General features: G+C 45.4%; 1 protein-coding gene across 9 annotated transcripts in view; it reads right to left on the bottom strand.

Annotated features, from left to right (window-relative positions):
- ZNF185 (zinc finger protein 185 with LIM domain) overlaps positions 1–23287 on the bottom strand; it is a 59490-nt gene that overhangs the window by 3945 nt on the left and 32258 nt on the right. For 4 of the 9 annotated variants that reach the window (XM_019792885.2, XM_034649369.1, XM_019792889.2 and 1 more), the window contains 7 exons: positions 21204–21293; positions 15344–15541; positions 7596–7793; positions 5142–5252; positions 4165–4245; positions 1948–2019; positions 265–367 (listed from right to left, as the gene is read on the bottom strand). In XM_019792885.2, the coding sequence (XP_019648444.1) occupies positions 265–367; positions 1948–2019; positions 4165–4245; positions 5142–5252; positions 7596–7793; positions 15344–15541; positions 21204–21293 (853 nt within the window). The remainder of the gene's footprint in view (positions 1–264; positions 368–1947; positions 2020–4164; positions 4246–5141; positions 5253–7595; positions 7794–15343; positions 15542–21203; positions 21294–23287) is intronic. The other 5 variants (XM_019792887.2, XM_034649370.1, XM_019792891.2 and 2 more) reach the window with 3 other exon arrangements.

The raw sequence follows: 23287 nt of genomic DNA, 5'->3' as shown, positions 1-23287 counted from the left end.
AAAGGACAAGAGTGGCCAGCTATCTGCAGAAGGCCTTCTGGCAGACAGTCTTGAGTAAGAGGAGTCATGAGTCTCCAGGTGTCTGGGTCTCCAGCGATCTCCAAGCCTGCCCTGGGCTGAGCCTTCTGCTCATTCAGCTCCCAGTCCTGCTGAGCCTCTGACATGGAGCACAATCACACAGAGATCAAGCCTTCTTCACACTCTTTGATCCACGAGGGCTCCCTAACTCTAGACCATGTCAGCAGCACCACTGTTCTTGCTTACCTTAAAGCAATAGTCATGGCAGCAAATGCCAAGATGCTCTAGGGTAATCTTTGGACAGTCTCTGATCTCCTGGTTGCAGTAAGTACAGATCCTTCCACTTGTTCTGTGAGATAAAAAACAAGAACTAGGCAGTCAGGTTGACATGCAGACTACTGATGTCATGCAGCCAGATCTTCTGGTTTGATACATCCAGGCCTAGATGCCCAGATTCTCAGCCTGCCATTTTTTTCTGTAGTGTACAATTGGTTGCATATCCTTGGGCTGGACTGGGTCTCAGCCCACTATAGACCCTCATGATATTTCCAGAAATTGGTCATGTATCTTCTCCCTACTTGCAATCATATGAGGACCACAGGACCTCCTGGTATGATTCTTATTCCAGGCAGCTTGCCTCTCCCTGACCCCTTGCCTAGCATATTGGGGTACTATCCCCTCTAGAACAGGAAGACCCTTCTCTTCATGCCTGGGACCACTAAACCCTGCCTCTCAGACTCTACACTCTTGAACTCACCCTGCCCCACGATACTCCAAGGAGCATCACAAAGACAGTATGGCTGTAGAGCCTGATGGGACCTCATGTTGAAGTTTTAGATACTAACTTCTAGGTTGAGTATCTCCCCACTTTGAGGATTCCTGTCTTTGTTCTTGAAAGTCACCCCTGCTTTCCCTCCTCAGAGAGAACCTGCTGAAAGTGCCTGCCTGCCCTGATCCTTCAGGTGTAAATTGGGAGTGCTTTCTTCCAGAGATTTGAGTATGCTTTTGACAGGAGCTAGGAGTGGTGCGAACAACCTGGAGCCACATAGGCTCCTCCCTTCAAGGGCCCAGAATCACCATTAGCATCTCAGGTGCCTCCATCATGCTGCTGGCCCAGGGCTCAGTCTCTTGACAGTGTTGCTAAAGACTCCTGCCTTTATTAAAGACCTGTATTTTACCATCACCAGTTTCAGCTCACAGTTAGTCAGATAACACAGTAGAAACATCCCTGACCTAGGAGTAGTCAGGGACCTGGGGTTTAGTCCTGGCTCTGCCACTAACTCACTGTGTAACATAAGGCACATTATTTATTCTTTCCAGGCTTGTTTCCTCCACTGTGACCTGAGTGAACTGCATCTCTAAGATTCCTTTCTCTTCTGTTTCAAGAATTTTAAAATAGGACTTCTTTATCATTTAAGACCATCCTGTGACCACTGTCATCTAGTGACAGCTTTTGAAACTGCTGAATGGGGCACTCTCTGCACCCTCATTCAATTCAAATGAATGGCTCTCTCTGGCTTCTTGATGATAGCAACCCACTTTTCTTCATTTTCCACCCACTACTCTCTTTTGTAGTTTAGTTTAGTTTTTTTTCTTTCTGGTCATCTGTGCAGGTTTATTAAGTGATCATTTATATTCTAATCCCAAGGGCCTCTCCTGCTGACATGAGCTCCCTGGGCTTCAGATACCACCATTTCCCTTCTCAGTAGCCCTTTGAGTTTACCCTCTGGTCTGAACTGGGTTCAAAGGTTGCCACAAGTGTGACATCCCAATAAGGGAAGCATCATCCAAGCAGCAGTGTGACAGATCTGCAAGTGGATCAGAAGCAGCTAAGCAGAAGACAAAAGCAAATGGACTTAGTGAGGAAATGTCCCTCAGCTGTTTCTTCTCTGTAGACCTGAGAGCTCCCTGGTAAGATAGTAGACTTACCTCTCAGAGTACAGAGCGCTGTCACATGCAAGTTTCTTGTCCATGTCACATGAGTCCTCAGTGCTTCTAATACTGCAGAGAGTGTGATGGGGAAGAGAAGGGCAGAATATAGGAGCAAGATGACTACCACGGTCATGAGTGGAAATGCTTTGCTATGAGACATGATTCTGCATGACCCGCCATCATGTTATGCTGAGTGTCAGGGAAAGCTTTGAACTTCATGCCAGGGAGGCATAATTCTCTTGGAGAAGAGCCCTTCCAATGGGGAGCAAAGAATACCTGCTATGCTGAGGAGGATGACAAGAGGGATGGCTACGATTCACTGACCAGTAGGACAGGATCAGGGCTTTTCTCCCCACATATGTGTCTGTGTCACAGTGTGACGGTCACCAGAGGCCCACTCACAGCACAAATCAGACATTAGGAATGGGAACAAATAAAAGAAGGAAACATTCTAACATATTACCTGTGCTTGAGTTACGGGGGGATTGAGGTAAAAGGTTTTTTTTCCTTTTTGTATCTTCATTTTTCAATAATATGACTTTTTTTCTTTAGATTTTATTTATTTGACAGAGAGAGACGCAGCAAGAGAGGGAACACAAGCAGGGGGACTGGGAGAGGGAGAAGCAGGCTTCCCACTGAGCAGGGAGTCCGATGCGGGGCTTGATCCCAGGACCCTGGGATCGCTCCCTGAGCCGAAGGCAGACGCTTAACGACTGAGCCACCCACGCACCCCAATAATATGACTTTTGATAATAAACATAAATGGTTAAAAAAAAACCCTATTGCCAGGAAAGTGTGACTAGCTACATGCCATGGGACACATTTTAATGATACTGCCATTCTCACAGGAGCCATGTGGCAGCCCTAAGAGGTAGCCAGAAAAACTTTTGCACAGAGGTTAAGGTCATGCTTGGAGTAAGCTGTGAGCTAGAATTTCAGTCCAGGTTCTGTTGTTGTTGTTGTTGTTGTTGTTTTTTCCTGAGCATTAAGTTTATCTCTAAGCTTCCTGGAAGGTAAAGCAAAAGGGGAAATCACACTAAACTATACAATCCTCCAGTAAATAAACTCAACTGCTTTTTTCATAAGATATAGCATTTTAACTGAATGTAAAATTCACTTTTAAAATAAATTTAATTGTAAGACTGTGTAAGAACTAAACTTGACAGAGTGGTGGGAATGGGTGAAGAAAAACCGGGAGACAGAGTACAGTCAAGTGACACTCATAGAGGCAAATGCTACATGGCAAGGACAGCTCCCTGAAGAAAAAAAAAAAGCCACAGAGACAGAAAATAGATCAATGGTGGCCAGGGGCTGTAGCTGGTGGTGTGGGGGATTGCTAATGGGTATGGGGTTTCCTTTTGGGGTGGTGAAAATGTTCACTCTTTAGAGTGAATTTTATGATATGTGAGTTGTATCTCAATAAAGTTATTCACAAAAAACACCGTAAGGAGTTACAGATGAAGAAACTAAGGCTCAGAAAGCTTGAGCATCAAAAATGACCCAATCAATGGGGTCAAGCTGGGTTTTGAACTTGACACCTACGGCCATTATTCCACAGTACCAGTGAAAGGTGGTTGAGTCCCCAGGGGCCCAATCCTGAAATAAGGCCAGGGTATTCCTCTCTGTTACTAAAATCCTCATCCTAGCAGTGAGATGATGGGTCATAAAAAGAAAAAAAACAAAAACAAAACAAACAAAAACAAAAACGCTCCCAGAGGAATGCTGTGTCAGTGCAGATTACTTTTTGACTGAGGTGGCATGAAGGTATCTTTCCACGTGGCATCACGAAGCAACCAGATGAACAGATGATGAGTGAAAAGTTATGCATATATCAGGACCTGCAGTCAAATGTGTGTTCAAATGTGTGCAGTCAAATGTGAGGCACTCTGGCATGCTGGAAAGTGCACGGGAGCTTAAGAGAGGAGCCCTGTGCTCTGAAACACAATGGAATTAACTAGGTAAACAGTCCCTAAGGGCCTCGCCAGTTCTGTAAAGAGCAATGCTCTCAGAATTTTACTAAAGAAAGCTTGTCTACCAAGAAGCAAAACTAGACAAAGAGGGATGGCACTGGAAGTGGGATGTAGGATGAATTAACAATAGAGGAGGAACACAAAGGCACTGACTTGGTAGAAGAGCTTGAAACAACTCTGGGTCAAGCCCCGGATGAGGTACTGGGGATCCAGGATCATGGAAGGATCTGGGACTTGCTCTTACCTGCTGTAGCATGAAGACACTGGCTTCCCGGAGGATACCTCACTAGCATTCGTGTATTCTTTCACAAAGAGAATCCCTTTGCTGTAGAAGGAGCACAGTAGACCAGAAAGAGGTATGCTGAAAGATTCTAGGGGACAGGGCCTGGCCCAAAGGAGGGGTCTAGGGCTGGGAGGGTTCCCACCTGGTTTGAAGGAAGTGAAGGAACTTATGGCAAATCCTGGGAGTAGAAGTGCTGATGGGTTCTAGCCACCACCAGGCAAGGAAGATGGCAAATGGGAGCTGCTGCCCTGCTGAGTGCACTGTGGACTGGGCTGAAATTGAAGCCTGTGGGTTCAGCTTGCTATGTGCACATTTAAGAACCCTAGAAAAAGGCTCCCTGGAAACAATGTCAATATGCTTTCCTTCTTGATGCAGATCTATACACTATGGGAGGCTTGTCCCCCACCTCCCCAGACTCCAGTACAGTGAACTTTCCATCCTTCTCTCTGACTGCATTTTTTTTCCCTTTTATCTGGCCCAGGATAGCCTCCAAGTTTCAGACATAGACTGTTGGTCTTGCGACTCTGTGTGAATCTCCACCAACAATCTAATCTCTCCCTTCTCAGTCCTAGATAGGTCCCTGGCAACACTGGAAGTCTGCCTCACGTTGGGCTCACCGTGGCTCTGAATTTGGCCTTTATCAAGCTGGCCTGATGTTATCAGAGGGCCCTCTGATCTCCCTTCCCTGAAATAGCGACTTCAGCTTCTTACCAGGATAAGGGGAAGGGGATATAATGAGACTCTGTCCAGGCCTACAAACAGGACTTTATGTTGGGGAGATCTGGGCTACACTATGTGGCCAGTTGACCGACGGGATGCTGGGAGTTGGGGGCGGTACTAGAGCTAATATCAGGGAAGCGACATGGGATCAAAACCAAGTCCTTTAGCTCTAGGGAGGATATAGCCCAAAGAACACTTCCCAGGTTGTCTCTTCTTACCTGGTTGAACTAGAGTCCAATTCACTTGGGGAGGTTGGGATGTAAACATGAGGCTGCTCAGTAGAGGCAGTGACAGTAACAGTGACCATACAACTCGATGGATTTCTCACCCTGAAGGAAGTAAATGGAGGGGTGAGTGTGTAAACATTGAAAGCTGACATCTTCCAGCATCAAACAGGGTTTGGGGGGCCTACTCCTGAGACTGCCACTTCAAGGAGTTTAAAAATATGCCAATGTTTTTAAACAGAGCATGCAAATCACTGAGCTTGCGTTTTACAAGATTCCTGAGATCAGTGGATGGAACCACTTACTTTACATATAAGAAAACCCAGGCTAAGGGACCAGGTAACACTGTGAGTCAGTGACAAGACTTTAATCTTAGAGTATCCTCCCCCACTAGAGCCAAAAGCCTTGGCCTGTGACTCACTTGCTTTGAGGAGAGCATGGGGGCTACCAGGGCCTTGACAGACACATCCAGCTCACCTCCTTGCTGGATGGGACAGCCCCTTCCTAGGATGAGCTCTATCCCCCATCCTCCAGAGAACTCTCTGGAGAATAGAACACCGAGGGAGAGAGGAACAAATGAATTTAGGCAGCACCAAAGAAGAGACTTGGATGCACCTCATTCTGGAAGGCATCTGCCGTGAGCACAGGCAAGAAACTGACAGGTATGATGGTTTTTCTGAATATCTACCACTTGGCTGCACACACAGCTGTTGGCCTGGAAGCTGACCTCCTAGCTGGCTCTCAAGGTTTTTCTCTGACCAGGCCCTTACTTGCTCTCACTCTGCCCACTGCATGTCAGGGCATTCTGTTGGGCACCACCACTGCCTTCGCCATTGTGTGCCATCTACTTTACATATACCCACTCTCCAGTGGCCTTGGGACAGCTCTATGGGCACACACTGCCCTGGGCTGAATTTGGCTTCTTTCCAACATGTTGCTGCTCCGATCAGCTTCTGAATGTGGCTGCTTCCACCTGGCCCGGGCTCTGGGGCATCACTCCCTTGTTAGAGAATCCAGTGCCCAAGAACACAACTAGTTTAAGAGTGGGGATGGAGGAAAACAATCATGATCTTGCATTTGCATAGCTCCCCATTCTCATCTTCTCAAACTTTGTCATATGTACCTGAATCTCTGGCCATAGTGACTGATCTGTCTCATACCTTCACACATAATACCACCTTCTCCTCTGGGAAGACCTTCTGGAGTACTTGCTCTCTCACCCCAGGCTGGGTGAAGTACCCTGTTTCCATGTGCCCAGTTATGGGCACCTGTTCCTATGTCACCTTATGACACCTATTCCTATGTCACCTTATGATATAAGAATGAACCATGGAAACTGGAGGAGGTGGACTAGCTGGGAGGGGAGGCCCCACGGGAACCTGGAAAGACAGGGGATAAAATACAGAGCCAGAGAGTGAGAAGAAACTGACTGCAAGAGGAAGGAACAACTAGCAAGTGTCTGGCATACTGTGGTCCACACCCAGCACAATAGTTGAAGGGACAGTAGAGCTGCGGGGGCAAGGTAAGAAAATATCCCATGGGGATCCTTTTTGGACTGCAATGTGAGCAATGACAGACCTCCACCAGGATGACTCCTATCCCTGGTCAGGTAAGAACCTATCTCCCTCCCATAGCCTCCTCCTTCTAGTCTACAAGGGCCAGCCCTGGCCCTGCCCACCTGGTCTCCTTCTTTTCTGGGCTTATCACTGTGAGATAATAACAGTACCTCCCCTATATGGCTGGTGTGAGAATCTAATGAGTACACACAAAGCACAAGAACAGTGTTATCATTATGGTGTTATTGTTATAGTGTTTATTTGTTGGTGCATCATGCGCTCCCTCACGGTGAGTGGGCAGGGCCCTTGCCTTCTTGTTCAATGTGTATGTGGCTGCTACCTACAAATGGCTCACAGGAGGTACTTATATATTGTCTCTAGGCTCATGGCTCTTAGTTATTTCCAAACTCATTGCCACCTTAGGGAAAGATCTCCAGAGACCAAAGGGAGTACCCAAATGTTGCCATACAACGTCACCCTGGCTGTCAGTGGTGGCAATGGAAGGGTTCACACAACACTGTTTATCTCCAGGGAGCTCCCATCCCACGACACACCTTCCTCAGAGACCTTCCATCTCTGTTAATGGCAAAGGCGTTCCATATCCTCTCCTAACCTAGGTTTTCATGCTCCAAAGGGATGCCAGAAAACATGGTACTCTGTGCACTTTCTCTGTTCCACGCTTGGCCTAACAGTTGGATGCTATAGCTCTAAACTGAAGCCCATGAAGACCTACCCCTGGGGCATTCATCGCTGGTCACCTTCCCAATACCTACTAGCCACTCACACCTGCAGAGAGTAACAGATTTACCTAAAATGATAGGGTTTGTTCTGCGTAGTGGACCATCAAAAAAAACTGGGCTGTAGCAGGGGCCCAGCACAGCATAATCCTTACCTGCTGGCCTGGCTGTCCAGTTCCACAAGTTGCTCAGGTCTTCTGGGGCTGCCCTGTGGCTCTGGGGTCCTGGGGACTGCAGGCTGCTGGGAGGGTGCAGCTGGGTCTCCGTGGCCACCTCTCAGGGCTGCGGGCTTCTCCTGCCAGGTCTCTCCCACTTTGGCAGCCACATTCTTCTCTTCAGAACCAGCCAAGGTGCTGAGGAAGAGTAAACATCCTTATGGAGCAAATGCTTTGGGACCAGGCCTCCTTTACCCACTGCCTGTTGATGTCACCTCCTCTGGCCATAGTGGCTTCCTCTTCCAGAAGATGGGGAAGAGAAGAGCCCAGTATGGTCCCCACCACACAGAGACCAGTCTTTCTCATCTTTGGGAGAACCCCAGTACCACTGCTCCCTTCCCACTTGACAAAGAATCTCTGAGAACACGTGATGACTTCAATGAGGTTTTAAAAGACACCTTCTAGCTGGAAACAAATAGTGGCATTCCTGTGCCCCTCCTCCCACTGCAGTCTTTCTTTTCTCTAAGCCTTCCCCGTCCCAGTCCATCTGTCCTGCCTAAAAAGACTCAAGCCATCTGGTCTCCTTCCCAGGCCCTGGCGCTCAGAAGACTTAAGAACACAGGCAGTCCTGCAGGGGCCCAGCTCTCTTGCAAGGAGCTTCTCCCCTAGGCTCCCCTGGTGGGCTGGGTGAGGGTGACAAAAGGGAAACGCTACCATTATGCTCACTAATTTTCAAAGAGGCTGGTGACCCCACAATGGGTCAGCAACACCCAAAGACTCCCAGCCAGAGCAGAAATGCGTGACTAGGCCCCATTTGTGATCCTCGCGCGCCATCTGCTGGATGGCGCTGGCAAGACTGCAGCTTAAACGATGCCAAGATCCATCTTGCCCAGGGCAGCCATTTTCCTTATTGATGGTCACATTTCCCAGAGGGCACCGCGGTCGAAGCTCTTGGCTGCAGGAGATGGCTGTGCACGCAGATGCACACAAACTGAAATGTGTAGGAGCCCGGCACATGCACAAGCAGGCACATACGTATTGTTGTGGCAGCTTTATTTTCACAGTTAGGAGTAATTTGGCCTTTATTGCTAAGTAATCACAGCTATTATTATGAGGCAATTGCATTTTCATCCCCTTTTTACAGATGAACAATCTGGGGTGAGGGTTCCTTTGTAGCTCATAAATGGCAATCAAAGGGTGCCTGGGTGGCTCAGTCAGTTAAGCGTCTGCCTTCAGCTCAGGTCATGATCCCAGGGTCCTGGGATGGAGTCCCGTGTCAGGATCCTTGCTCACTGGGGAGCCTGCTTCTTCCTCTCCCTCTTNAGCCAGCTCTACACTTCCCATCACTAAGTGGAGATGGAACTGGGGTGGAAGCAGAAGCAAGAGTTCATTACTTAAATGTCCCAAACAAATAAACAAAAAGGCCCTTCTCAACTTCAGTTTCCTCCCCAACAAATGCCAAACATTATGAAGAGCTATCTACACTCACTCTTGTGACTTCATTCCGTTTTCCTTGTCGACTCTCCCCTGAAGCTACTAGTGCTTCCCAATATCCCAAATTATCTGTGCCTAATGCCACTATGTGATCCTTTAGGTCCCTGCCCCCACTGGGGGCTCTCCAGGATCTCGGGGATCCCAAAAGCAACCATTTGAAGCTGAAAAACCTAATTTGAATGCTCTGGATATTTTATCCAGGTAGACGAACCTTAGAGACACCCCAAGGGCTGTTTCTCCTTGTTCCGTCACTCCAAACTTAGTCTACGTCTCCATAAAATTACTCTCAGGACAAAAAAACTTTCTTAAAAGCCTCCTCTACAAATATTAGTAGGAAGCTTTAGTCTTCATGTTAAGCAGGTAACCTCAACTTGTCTCATCTGCCACAAACACAACTCTCATAAAAAAATAAAGTGGGGCAAAGATGAGAGCCAACACTTATAAAACCGATGAGTTTTGCGTTTGTGTGTTTATAACTGACTCATGGCTGAAAACTTAGAATTAAAGCCATGAGATCTCTCTTTTTTGTGTCTATCTGTATGTTTATGTATATACATATGTTATAGATGTGTAATATTTTCCTATCTCTGGAAAGTATACCAAATTCACTTACAAAGACCTTTATTTTCTATTCCAAATGACTTAGAGATAAATAAGCACTTACACTAATTAAATATTCCTAAGACTTTCATTAATTAAATAAGCACTTTCTAAACTTTGAATGTAAAAAACCAGTATTATAAAAACTAACCCAAATGTTTTAAAAATTCAAGTTCAAAACATTTAGCTAAATCGTTGGCAAACAATACTAGTTTAATATTCCTAGTTTAATAAGAACAGCTGTGTCTCATGAGTTATCAACCTTACATATAATAAAAGCACATATTTTTATTCTACTTGAGTATAATCTTCCTAAACTTAATGGGTTTACTAGCCCAATAAGCTAGTATTAAATCTACTAGATGTTTAAGATTACAAAAATATAAATTTGCTTTTAGTCAAATTGAGTCAGTATTCTCACAAACTCTGTTTCAACAGTAATTATGTTTTGTAATATGTTGGCTTCAAGATGGTTTCTAAGATCTTTTTGGAAATTTAAAACCTCACATTCGTGCTAAATTAACAGATATTCACTAAATACCTCGATCATTTCTAAGGAAGATAAAATACTGAAACATTAGTTACTAAGCCTAAGTTTATATACTTTTTGCTGCTTATTTTTTATAGTACAGACAGGCTGTAGATAGATTTGTTAATAAATGTCTTCATTTGTCCACACTGAAAAATTATATTATAAAAAAGTATGTAACTCTAAAATTTTATGAGATATATATTCATAAGCTTTACTAGTCTACTATAAAATGCTGGTATATGACAAATAGTTCAAAATGATCTACCTCCTAGTTTTCTCTCTAAAATAGAAGCTACTAATAGTTAAAAATTATAATCAATATGTATAAATAAGACTACCAAAAGTAATAATGGCAAAGGAGAACAACTTTGTATGGAAGGTATGCAAATATATTTTTGTTACGGAAAAAGAACAGTTTTGTCCTAAATTAACCAGTGGTTCCAAAATTTTGTAAGATGAGATGTAAATGGATATTTTTAAAATTATAAAAGGTTTACAGAAAAGAAATTTTATTTGTCATGGTCAAAATTTATTAAAGTTTAATTAGATTATTTATAATATTTTCAAAAAGAGCTCTAACATCAAGTATTGAAATGATAGAAAACTAAAATCTGGCTTTCTCTCTGTTAAAATAACAAGATTTTCTTGAGGTGCCTGGGTGGCTCAGTTGGTTGAGCATCCGACTCTTGATTTCAGTTCAGGTCGTGATCTCAGGCTTGTGAGATGGAGCTCCATGTCGGGCTCTGCTTGGTATTCAGCTTGGCACTCAGCTCGGAGTTTGCTTGGTATTCTCTCTCTCTCCCTTGCCTTCTGCCCCTCCCCCCACAATAAATAAATAGAACCTTAAGAAAATATATTTTCTTGGCTCATTGGCCTGCTGTTAATTAAAGGTTAATGGTCTTTTTTCCTCAGTAATCTACTGTGAAAATTAATGAAGGGAAACCTCACTAAAATGGAGTCAGGAGGCCAGAAGTGGAGCTCTCATGCCCTACCACTCTTTCACACCCTTTGCAAAACCAACAGGAAGAAGCCTATATTTTACTACTCCAGCAGGAGGAAGATTTTATCCTTGCCTGGCAACAGCCAAGCCCATGATAGACTGTCACAACTCAGCCAATGAGAAGCCACTACTACACTTAGAAGTCCCAATTTACTCCAATGGACGTTTTGTTTATAACAAGCCCTCCTAATGTGTTTCCCTTTCTTCTATAAAAGAGTGTTCCTCTCCCTTGTTCTCAGCCTTGGTTTTGCTGTAGTTTTTATGTCGTGAATTGCAATTCTCTACTATTCCCAACTAAATCCATTTTGCTGGTAAAATAACTGCCTATTTTATTTTTAAGGGTAACATGATCTAAAAAGCTAAGTTTTTATGTCTTATCAAACTAATGTCTTATTCTTTATGTTGACTTTATCATGTCCTCAATTATTTTGAAAAGGCCTTAATTTTAAAGGAGCTAAAAGTGTTTACAATCATGTTATTTTCTCTGTTTATTTTAAATTTTTTTGTCATTTTGATTTAATAGCCAAGTATTATTTCTCACTATCCCATAATCTTCATCAAATGTTCAAAACTCCTGATAACATTTGACATTTTGTCTTCCACAAATCAAATCTTGAAATATCTTTTATACCTAAAACTGACATTGGGATTTCCCAGGAGGCCCAAACAGTTTATTTGTTCTTTCACCTTGTAACAAGAGAAGTACTAAACTAATTAGGTTTATTTAATATTGTATACATTTTATGGAAAGCATTGTCAAATCCAAAATAATGATAATTCTGAGTCTGCTTCATCAGCTGACATTTATCTCCATTTTCTGTTCTTCTTTTGTCTAAAAAAATAGGTGTTATTTGGGGCACCTGGGTGGCACAGCGGTTAAGCGTCTGCCTTCGGCTCAGGGCGTGATCCCGGCGTTCTGGGATCGAGCCCCACATCAGGCTCCTCTGCTATGAGCCTGCTTCTTCCTCTCCCACCCCCTGCTTGTGTTCCCTCTCTCGCTGGCTGTCTCTATCTCTGTCAAATAAATAAATAAAATCTTAAAAAAAATAGGTGTTATTTATTGCCCCCTTAAAACTCTGAATCTATACAATGAAAAAAGGTAAAAGTAAGAGAGAAACAAGGGCAGATGGGTCAGAATTCTGGATAGTAATATTGAAAGGTCTTGTAGCAGAAGAGGACCTGAAGAAGGGCACTGAGAAGGAAAGTTTTGGATAAATGGAAGAACCTGGAAAGAGCAGCATCATGGGACCAAGCCAGGCTGAGCGAACTTTCCAGTATGCTGCAGACCCTTACATAAGCCCACAGATCTGGTAAAATGGAGTTTATGGCTGCCTTAAGCAGGGGGCAGATCAGGGGAGCAGAAAGATTATGGTTGACTTATGGTGGATTGAGGAAGAAGTGGGTGGTGAAATGGTGTAGTTGGTGGAGGTGTACAACTCTTTCTAAAATGTTGGCCAGGAATTGATGGAGATTGGATGGGTGAGCAGATAAATGCAGCTACAGGGTGATGGTAAGGGCTTTCTAAAGTGTAAGCTTATATGTGCAGGTGAGGAAATACACGCTGGGTAAAGAGAGTTTGATATTTGAAGAAAGAGTGAGCAAACCCAAAGGTGAAGTGTCACTGAATTTATGGTAAGGGCTTAGGGTGGTAGGTTCTAGAGTCTTGGGAAGGAAGGAGATGGCTCTGTCTTAGAGACAGGAGGGAAGGATGAGTGCAAATGTAGTTTGGAGGGCAGTGGAAGGAATATGCAGAGTAATGTGGGCTCCTTGATTTTTTCTGTGAGTTAATGAGCCACACGTTCTATAATTTTACTTAGTAACTACTAGCCCATGTACTAAGCACTGGGGATACTGAGAAATAAGATTTGGTCTGTGACCTCAAGGAGGTATGGATAAGGTATAATGGCAGCACAGTAAGAGTATGTGACTTGGTTGGCGTCATTGAATCAGGGAAGGCTTCACAGAGGTGACAGTTGATGTTCCTCTTGAAGAACTTTGTGAGAAGGTGAAGGATTCCGGGAGTAAGGGGAATCTCCTGTGTTGATGGGTAGATGACAGTGTCGCTGCTTGAGGAGCACCTCGTGGTTTGATATGGCTGTAGTTTATTGTGAGAAGGCAGTGGAAAAGTTGATATTGGGCAGATGGTGTACAGACAGTAGTTTTCTAAAAAAAAAAATTTATTCATGTGTCAGAGAGAGAGACTACAAGCAGGGGGAGCAGCAGGCAGAGGGACAAGCAGGCTCCCCACTGGGCAAAGAGTCCGATCCAGGTCTCCATCCCAAGACCCTGGCAGCATGACCTGAGCCAAAGGCAGATGCTTAACCAACTGAGCCACCCAGGTGCCCCTGTACAGACAATAGTTAACCAAGCAGGGCTGAGACTGCTGTCTTTAGAAAGGGCTGCTTGTAAGATGTGCCTCTGAAAACGTGAAAAGGTAAACAGTTCTCTACACTGATATGAACCTTTCCCTAAATGTTAAGAGATAAGGCTGACCACCTGGATAACTAGTATAAACAATGTACTTTATGCTGAATCTCTGCTTGCCTCCTGGGAGTTGGGAATTTTGGTACATGCCAGGCAGAAAGTGCCTATGTAACCAGTCTCCAATCATAATCCTGGGCTGTGAATGAAAACACTGCCTTTTCCTTTCACTGATTTTGCTTGGTATCCTTTTATGGTCATAAATCTTAGCCTTGAGGATGACTATATGCTGAGTCTTGGGAGTCCTCCTAGTGAATCACCAACTCTGGGGGTACTCTTAGAGACACCAACACACCATATCAGTCTAATAAAGGACAAAAGCCACGTGTTCACAGATAGGTCAGATCCTTATGCCTTAACAAGGACTTGGACTTTCTCCAAGGACGAAAAGAAGAGGGAAGAGAAGAGAAAAGACTTTCTCCAAGGACGAAGAGAAGTCAGGGAAGTTTTTTTTAAAAAAAAAATCATTGTAAAATTCACACATTCATGTTGTTGTGCACCCAGTCTCCAGAATGATTTCTGTCTTGCGAAACTGAAACACTTTCCCCATGAAATAACTCCCCAGCCCCTGGCACCCACCAATCTACTTCCTATCTCTATAAATTTGACTACTCTAGGTTCCTCATAGAAGTGGAATTATGCAGTATTTGTCCTTTTATAACTAGCATCTTTCAGTTAACCTAATGTCTTCAAGGTTCATCCATGTTGTAGCATATGTCAGTATGTCCTTTCTTTTTAAGGCTGATTAATATTGCATAATATAGACTCACTGTATTTTGTTCATCCATTCATTTGTCAGTAGACACTTGGGCTGCTTCCACCTTATGGTCGTTGTGAATAATACCGCAGTAAACATGGGTGTGCAAATATCTCTTTGAGATCCTGCTTTCGTACTTTTGGGTATGGAAGTGGAATTGCTGGATCATATAGTCATTCTATGTTTAAATTTTTTTGAGAAACTGCCATGCTATTTTCCACAGTGGCTGTTTTCTACCATTTTACATCCCCATATACAGAGCCAAAAAGTTTTAAGCAGGGGAGTGATATGGTCAGAGTTTTGATTTAGAGTTATCTCTGTGGTGGCAGTGTGAAGAATGAACTGGAAGTGGGAAGAGTAGAGGCAGGAAGAACTACAAAGTGGTTCCAGTCCATCAAGTAAGAGATGAAGGGGCCCCAACTAGGGCAGTAGCTATGGATACGGAAACAGAACTGTTAAATAAATATAATGGACCTAGAATTGGGCAACTGGTAAGACTTGGGAGAATGGTGAGGGAAGGGGAGGTGTTAAGTCAGTAAGCCCTTCAACACTGGTGTGTGAGTGCCAGGCACTGGCATGAACATGGGGTAAAAGTGGATCCCACCTGGGGTGCCTGGGTGGCTCAGTTCATTGAGCATTTGACTCTTAGTTTCAGCTCAGGTCATGATCTCATGGGTCATGGGATCGAGCCTTGCATTGGGCTCCACATGCGGTGCGGAGTCTGCTTCAGGATTCTCTCCCTCTACCCTTCCCCCACTCTCTCTCTCTCTCTCTCTAAAATAAGTAAATAAATCTTTAAAAAAAAAGTGGGTCCTACCTGGGTCATGGTCCCTGACAAAATTTCGGCTCAGGAAGGCAGGGGCCCAGTACAGCATAATCCTTACCTGCTGGCCTGGCTGTCCAGTTCCACAAGTTGCTCAGGTCTTCTGGGGCTGCCCTGTGGCTCTGGGGTCCTGGGGACTGCAGGCTGCTGGGAGGGTGCAGCTGGGTCTCCGTGGCCACCTCTCAGGGCTGCGGGCTTCTCCTGCCAGGTCTCTCCCACTTTGGCAGCCACATTCTTCTCTTCAGAACCAGCCAAGGTGCTGAGGAAGAGTAAACATCCTTATGGAGCAAATGCTTTGGGACCAGTCCTCCTTTACCCACTGCCTGCTGATGTCACCTCCTCTGGCTATAGTGGCCTCCTCTTCCAGAAGATGGGGAAAAGAAGACCCCAGCATGGCCCCCACCACATGGAGAGTCTGTGTCCTCTTTGGAATGACCCCAGCACTACTGCTCCCCCTCCAACTGACAAAAGCAGTCCCCACTCATACTAGAGAAAGCCTCTGATGCTTTTCCTATCCCCTGAATATGGCAAAGGGGAAGTGGCTTCTCAGCTATCCCACACATTGAGCTCTTTGGGAAATCTTTCTTCCTCTCTGGCTTCATGTCACATCTACACTTGAACACCCCTTCCATCACCATCCCCTTCTGAGCTGCTTCCAAGGGCCTTGTTCTTTCTTCTGGGGCTTTCTCCATGACCTCTATGCGTGATGGTACTGCTACTTGGAGGCCTCAAAGATGTTAAATGCCCGCTAGGCCAAGGACACTGAGTCCGGTTATTGAGAGCATAAGCCTAGCATTCTAGAAAATAAAAATCTAGTTCATCACCACCTTGATACTGGCTAACCCGAACTCAAGCCTCCCAACATCAGCAGCATACCTCCAATCGCTGGTGGTGCTACCATGGGACAAGAAGATCACACTACTAGTTACCTCTAGCCCTGGGACTCCTTATTCATAGAAATTAATCCCATAATAGGTATGCTCCCTTCCTTCAAACTGAAATAACAAGTGGAGTAGTGACCATACTTTTTGGAGTATGCCCTGAAAGCAATGCTATTCTTCAGCCTCAAGTGACATGAATCAAAATACCCTAGCAGGGATAATAAGCTTATTATCACTACCAGCTGCCCAGGCAAATCTTCAGGCAAGTGGGTGTTGTCCCTCTCTGTGCTGCTTCTACCCTGATGGTCTGCTGCAGCCCAGCCAGATCCCAAAAGTGGTCTGCTCAGATAATGCCAATCCCTTACCCAGCAGGATACCCTCACACACCCACCCCACCCGTACTTGTGGCATACATGCTTGAGCCAAAGACAAACCTAGAAGGCCTAAAGAGCTTGTTTCCTGCCTCTGTAAGCCCTGAACTGGCTTTGCCATGGACTTCATCAGAATCCTGTCCCATCTCCTGTCCTTTATAGAATTATGGTAACAGAGATTGTCCTCATCAATTTGTGAATCAAGTCAAGATTCTCTGCAAAGAGTAATTTGGGGGTCCACTGCAACACAGGGACAAGTGGATGAATAAGGTACCTTTGCCCTAGGTCTCAGAGCAAAGTCACTACAGTCATAGGAGGTGTAATAAGGAAATCTTAGTAAAACATTCACAGGAACTCTTGATGAACAAGTAATACCCCAGAGGTCTCCCATGACCCTAATGAATTGCCTGGAAGTCAAGTGTTTAGATATGGGCAAGGTAATACTTCTGGCTGTAACTAGATCAGAAATTCAGTAGCCTAATACAGTTACTGTCTTTTCCGGACACAATCACACTCCCCACATGGAAGATAACACCCCCTGGTTGATAATGGTTGTCCACAGTGAATACACATGCTTAAAGTTTACCTGTTCGTCATGCAGAAAGAACATAAACGTGGAAAGCCCAGACTTGCAACATAAAAATAAAAAGATACCAAAAGTTTGGTGGGGAGAGGATGAACTACTCTGTGTCTTATTAAAAGAAATCCAGCCAATAAAACTGTAAAGGGAAACAGAAGTCAGCTTTCCCAGTGTTTTTGAATAGTTCTGGTAGAAGGAAGTATTCCTTTGGGGCTGCTTTATTTAGCTTGAAGTTTTTATAAAAGGAGAGTTTGACATAGTACATAGTACTTTGTGCCAGGGAATGTCATACATGCTTTCCACAAACAAACTCTCTTAACCCTCACAACAACCCTGTGTGGTAGGAACCATTATTACCACTATTCTGTAGGTAAGGAAATTCAAACACAGAGTGTAATAGGAACAAACTTAGCATGTTTGACTCCATATTGCTTCTATTTTCCTTGCTACTATGACGTATAGCTTAGAAACTTCTGTTTAGCCCTGCACAGAGGCATGCTACAGCTAAGATTTGCAAAAACCACTCTTTACCCAAAATTTACCTCACCCAAGGAGATAAATAAGTATGCACAAAAATGACTATGTTATGTTTAAGATTTACAGGAACAACATGACCAGATTCCTGTTAACAAAGATAAACTGACCAAGGGCACAGAAGTTATACAACCTTCCTGGGATGTCTACAGATGTCAGCCACCTTTTAATTCCACCCCTTCCTGTTTCCCCCTTTGGCTAACTTTCTTTTGATTTTTTTATGAAGCTCAAATTTCATGCCAAGAGGAGGAGATAGTGCCTTCGGATAACAGTCCACCATCTCCTTGGTTTGCTGGCTTTCTGGATAAAGTCGCTTTCCTTACCCTAACATCTTGCCTCTCCACATACTGGCCTGTCCTGCAGTGAGCAGAATGAGCTTGGATTCGGTTTGAAGAGGAGATGACAAAGATACCCAAGGCCACATAGCAAGTAAGTGACAGAGCTTCAGGAATACATGCTCTTGATCATCATACTATACTGACTCTCCCAGCACATGTAATGAAGCAAGACTAAGTTAGAATAGGGAAGAGTTCCTCAAGTTTGGGACAGTTTGACTGCCCTACAGGATCTCCTTACCCACCCCCATCACCCTTCCTCACACAACTCCTGGGAATTGAGCTGCCTCTCCAGAGCCCCAGAGCCGTGCCCAAGGAGATCCGCCCAAGTGGTCCCTCATGGATGGAGGATTGCCTGCCCTCCCTGTGTGTCCACAGCGCCTGCCCCCGGGGCAGCTCTGAAGATCAGTGGCCAGAGACGACCAAGGCCAGCCTGTTTGGCAGGGGCCACAGGAGCCCCTTTCGTCTCCTTGCGAGGAGGCCACTCCCTGTCTCCCAACTCTGCCTGGACTGCGTCGATGGTCCACACAGGGTCAGAGGGACCTGCTGCAACCGCAACGTCGCTGACACCAGCAGCGCCCGCCGGGCCACCGGTGCAAGGACAGTGAGAGCCCAGGGCAGCCCCAGACGGACGACCCGGCCCATTTCTGATCCTTGTGCGCCATCTAGCGGCCGGAACCAGCACGGCAGAAGAAGTTACACGGAGGCTTCTGTAGCCCTAAGCAGCCATTTCGCTTTGTGGATGGTCGCATTTCCCCAAAAGCACTGCGACCCGAGCTCCCCGATGCAGGAAATGGCGGTGCGCGCAGGCGCACACAAGCTTCAGCGCGCTCGCCCCGCCAGGCAGGCGCACAAAAGACGGTGTCGCGCTCCGCTAGGCGCGCGCGTCCAAACAAAAGCGCACGCGCGAAGGCGGCGATGATTCTCAACCTAGACTGGACATGAAAATAAACTGGGAGGTTTTTTAAAAACATGGATGGTGTAAGCCACCCCACAACAATTAAGTCAAAACCTCTGCATGGGGCTCAGGAACTTTGTTATTTTCTTAATAATATTTTTTTTTATATTATGTTAGTCACCATACAGTACATCCCTAGTTTTTTTTTTATTATATTATGTTAATCACCATACAGTACATCCCCAGATTCCGATGTAAAGTTTGATGCTTCATTAGTTGCGTATAACACCCAGTGCACCATGCAATACGTGCCCTCCTTACTACCCATCACCAGTCTATCCCCTTCCCCCACCCCCTCCCCTCTGAAGTCTTCAGTTTGTTTCTCATAGTCCATAGTCTCTCATGTTTCATTCCCCCTTCTGATTACCCCCCTTTTCTTTATCCCTTTCTTCCCCTACCGATCCTCCTAGTTCTTATGTTCCATAGATGAGAGAAATCATATGATAATTGTCTTTCTCTGCTTGACTTATTTCACTTAGCATTATCTCCTCCAGTGCCGTCCATGTTGCAGCAAATGTTGAGAATTCGTTCTTTCTGATAGCTGAGTAATATTCCATTGTATATATGGACCACAGCTTCTTAATCCAGTCATCTGTTGAAGGGCATCTCGGCTCCTTCCATGATTTGGCTATTGTGGATCCCTAGTTTGTGATGTAAAGTTTGATGATTCATTACTTGCGTGTAACACCCAGTGCACCATGCAATACTTGCCCTCCTTAATTTCTTTTTAAACACTTTCCTGGTGATTCTCAAGTGCAGCCAGAGTTTTCTCCATTGTCATAATGCATAAGAAGAAGCCAGATCCTGCCCCAGGTTTGGGGAATATTAGATGAGATCATGCAGACAGGATGCTTTACACTTTAACTAGCTGAGAGTTACTTGTCCTGGATTTTGAGAATAGCCTCCACATGACAGATAGCATAAAATAGCTTTTTAAAAAGTTTTTCCTAAAGTGTTTTTTGTTTGTTTGTCTTTTGTTTTGTTTTTTTAGAGGCTCTTGCATTGGAACTCAGCTTTGCTGCTTGAAAGCTCTTGGGCAAGTCACTTAACCCTTCAGTGCCTCAGTTTCCCTAGCTTATTCATTTTATGTGGTTGCTTTGGAACATCCTAGTGTATTCCCACTGCAGTATTTGTTGTCAGTTCTCTATCTGCAGCCTTTTTCTTCTTGCTCTTCCTAGGAACCTTACAGGAGCTTGCCTGAGTTACCCCATGTAACTAGTAGCCCTCTTCACGGCCACCACTCTATATCAGCACCCCGGTTATCTCTTTCAGAGCACCATTCTTCCCAGGAGGCACAGATACCTAGGTTCCAGACTTTTGTTCTTCATTCTAATTAGATGCAAACCTCACAGGATTGTGGGGAGTACTGTATAACACACAGTGAGTCTAGGGCTGTGCACACAGTAGGTGACCCAAAGTTAAGTAGTTGTTGTAGTCATTAACAATATCTGGTATTAAAGTCCAAACAGCCCCTTCATACCTCGACAAGTCTTCTATTCCACAGTCCCTGACAAGAACCCTCAGTACTAGCCACACTCAACTACATACAGTGCCCAGGAAATAGAAGGTTGTTTGGAGTTCTTTGCATATCCTGTTTCCTTTGCTTGAAGGACCTCTATTCACCTTTCAAGATTCAGCTCAAAAGCCACCTCCCCCAATGAAACATGAGAGACTATGGACTATGAGAAACAAACTGAAGACTTCAGAGGGGAGGGGGTGGGGGAATGGGATAGACTGGTGATGGGTAGTAAGAAGGGCACGTATTGCATGGTGCACTGGGTGTTATACGCAACTAATGAAGCATCAAACTTTACATCGGAATCCGGGGATGTACTGTATGGTGATTAACATAATATAATAAAAAAAAGCCACCTCCCCCATGAAGCTGTCCTGGGCCCCCCATCTCCCTGCTCCAGCATAATGTATTGTTCCAGTCTGGGCTAGGCTTTACCTCCCATCAGCCATATCTGTGTGCTCTAGCCTCCAGCACAGGGCAGGTGCCATTCGAGTGAATGTTGATTGAACGAGTGGGTGACTTCCTGATTATGGTAGACTTCCTGGCTGGAGGTAACAAGGTGTAGTGGAAAGCTTTGTGGTCCCAGAGGTAGAGGCCAGAGGGCTCTAGCTGGGGTTTCAGCTTTTGCCACAAGCTTTGGACCAGCTCACAGGCCTTGCTGGCCTCACCTTCCAAGCCAAAAGCTAATGTATACCTGAATTGCTTTCTTCACCTCAGAAGCTCAGCACTGTTGCCTGATGCCTTACCCCTTCAGGTGTGCCTCTCTGTCCTCCAGGTCTGCTGGACTGTCACACTTCCGGTCAGTTGGTCCAGCAGAGGCCAGAGTGGCACTGGAGCTGAGGGAGAAAGCACACATGCCCACTGAGGCCTCAGACCAAAGGAGACGGGGGGCCCTTCCCAGTTGCCTTCTCACAGGAAAGGGGGTCCAACATCTGCCAGTAAAGGACAGCATCTCAGTCCTGCTGTTAGTATGGCACAGGTGCCACTGTGTGTGATAACATCTTGTGAGCCATGGCCTTAGCACCTGAGTTCTAGATCAAGCACTGCCCCTGATCAGCTCTTGGTTTTGGGTTCCAGTATCCTGGCCTGACCTGCATTTCCTGGGGCTGTGTGGGAGTACAGGATGGTTGTTCCTTACTAAATGCTCCACACACCCACAGCAAACTAGCCACTCCTACTAGTGGATTGGTGATGAAATAGGGCAGAAGCCTGCTGTGTAGGGATGCACAACCCCTTCCCATTGCACCTTAGCATCCCTGGAGCCATGTGCCCTCTTCAACCACCTCCATGTGCTCCCTGGGACTGAGCCTCCTAGTACTGGTTGGCTATCCCTGGTATTCCTCCTACTGACTCCTGCTTGCTAGGTTAAGCTGCAGTCCCTACAGAAGGATCTCTTCCCAAGCTCTGCCTCCCAATGCCATCCCCTCTGCCACCTCAACTTGGGTCCTTGTGAGTAGGTGCTGGGCTTGCAAGGCTGAGAGTTGGCACCACACACATCCTGGCCATCCAGGAGAAGGGGGAAGCCAGCAGCTGAGCACCGTCTGTGGAAGGAGTCCAAGCCTGGTCTGGGTTCAGGACTTTGTGTCTGTATGTCTATTTCCTCCCCAAAGGATGGCTTCTATCTCCAACAGATGATGAGAGCTGAAGGGCTGCTCAAACAGATGCTCAGGGCATAATACTCACTTAGAGCCCACAGATGTCTGACATTGGGGCAGTGTGTGCTCCCTGTGGGCACATTGCCTGTGTTCAAATCAGGACTTTGCTACCTCCCAGATGTGTGACCTTGGGCACATCACCTGACTTCTCTCAGCCTCAGTTTGGTCATCAGTGAAATGGGGATGATAATTGTGTCTGCCTCATAAGTTTTCCAAGAAGAGTAAATGAGTTAACAGATATCAAGTACTTAGAATAATGCCTAAGCCCTAGCATGTGCTAAATTGCTCCTGTTATTATTAATGGGGCCTGGGGCCATTTATAGAAGCAGCATCCCTTTGCAGTACATCTGTATCCATCAGCTTGATACAGATTGAGTGAGTGGGTTGCTGTCTTACCCAGTCTTCCCAGGGGTAGGCTGCATTCTTTTTTTCTGTTAATCAGGCAGATTGATGCTCACAGCATGCTGGGCAGTCACAGCTCACGTCATCGTCTGTGCAAGCCTGCACTTGAGTAGCATGCTCACTAAGAGTTCCTCATGTTTAATTCTCAAATCTGTTTATCCCAGTTGTACTTGCATCCATAATTAAGTTCAATTATTAAACTCATAAAAGTGAATGGAAAAAAGTGAATGGAAAAGGAGTGGTTGTTTTCTGCATAAGAAATAACATTTTTTGGGATGCTTGGGTGGCTCAGTTGGTTGGGCGTCTGTCTTCAGCTCAGGTCATGATCCCGGGGTGATGGGATCCAGTCCCGCATTGGGCTCCCTGCTCAGCGGGGAGCCTGCTTCTCCCTCTGCCTGCTGCTCCCCCTGCTTGTGCTCTCTCTCTCTGACAAATAGATAAATAAAATCTTAAGGGGCGCCTGGGTGGCACAGCAGTTAAGCGTCTGCCTTCGGCTCAGGGCGTGATCCCGGTGTTGTGGGATCGAGCCCCACATCAGGCTCCTCCGCTAGGAGCCTGCTTCTTCCTCTCCCACTCCCCCTGCTTGTGTTCCCTCTCTTGCTGGCTGTCTCTGTCTTTATCAAATAAATAAATAAATAAAATCCTTAAAAAAATAAAAAAATAAAATCTTAAAAAAAAAAGAAAGAACATTTTCTGGGGTGCCAGGCTGACTTAGTTGGTAGAACATACAACTCTTAATCTCGGGGTTGTAAATTCAAGCCCCACGTAGGGTG

Source organism: Ailuropoda melanoleuca, chromosome X (assembly GCF_002007445.2).
Source record: "Ailuropoda melanoleuca isolate Jingjing chromosome X, ASM200744v2, whole genome shotgun sequence".
In the NCBI taxonomy this organism is placed as follows: Eukaryota; Metazoa; Chordata; class Mammalia; order Carnivora; family Ursidae; genus Ailuropoda; species Ailuropoda melanoleuca.
The sequence above is the reverse complement of the archived record's forward strand: the minus strand, read 5'-3'. Positions and strand labels throughout refer to the sequence as shown.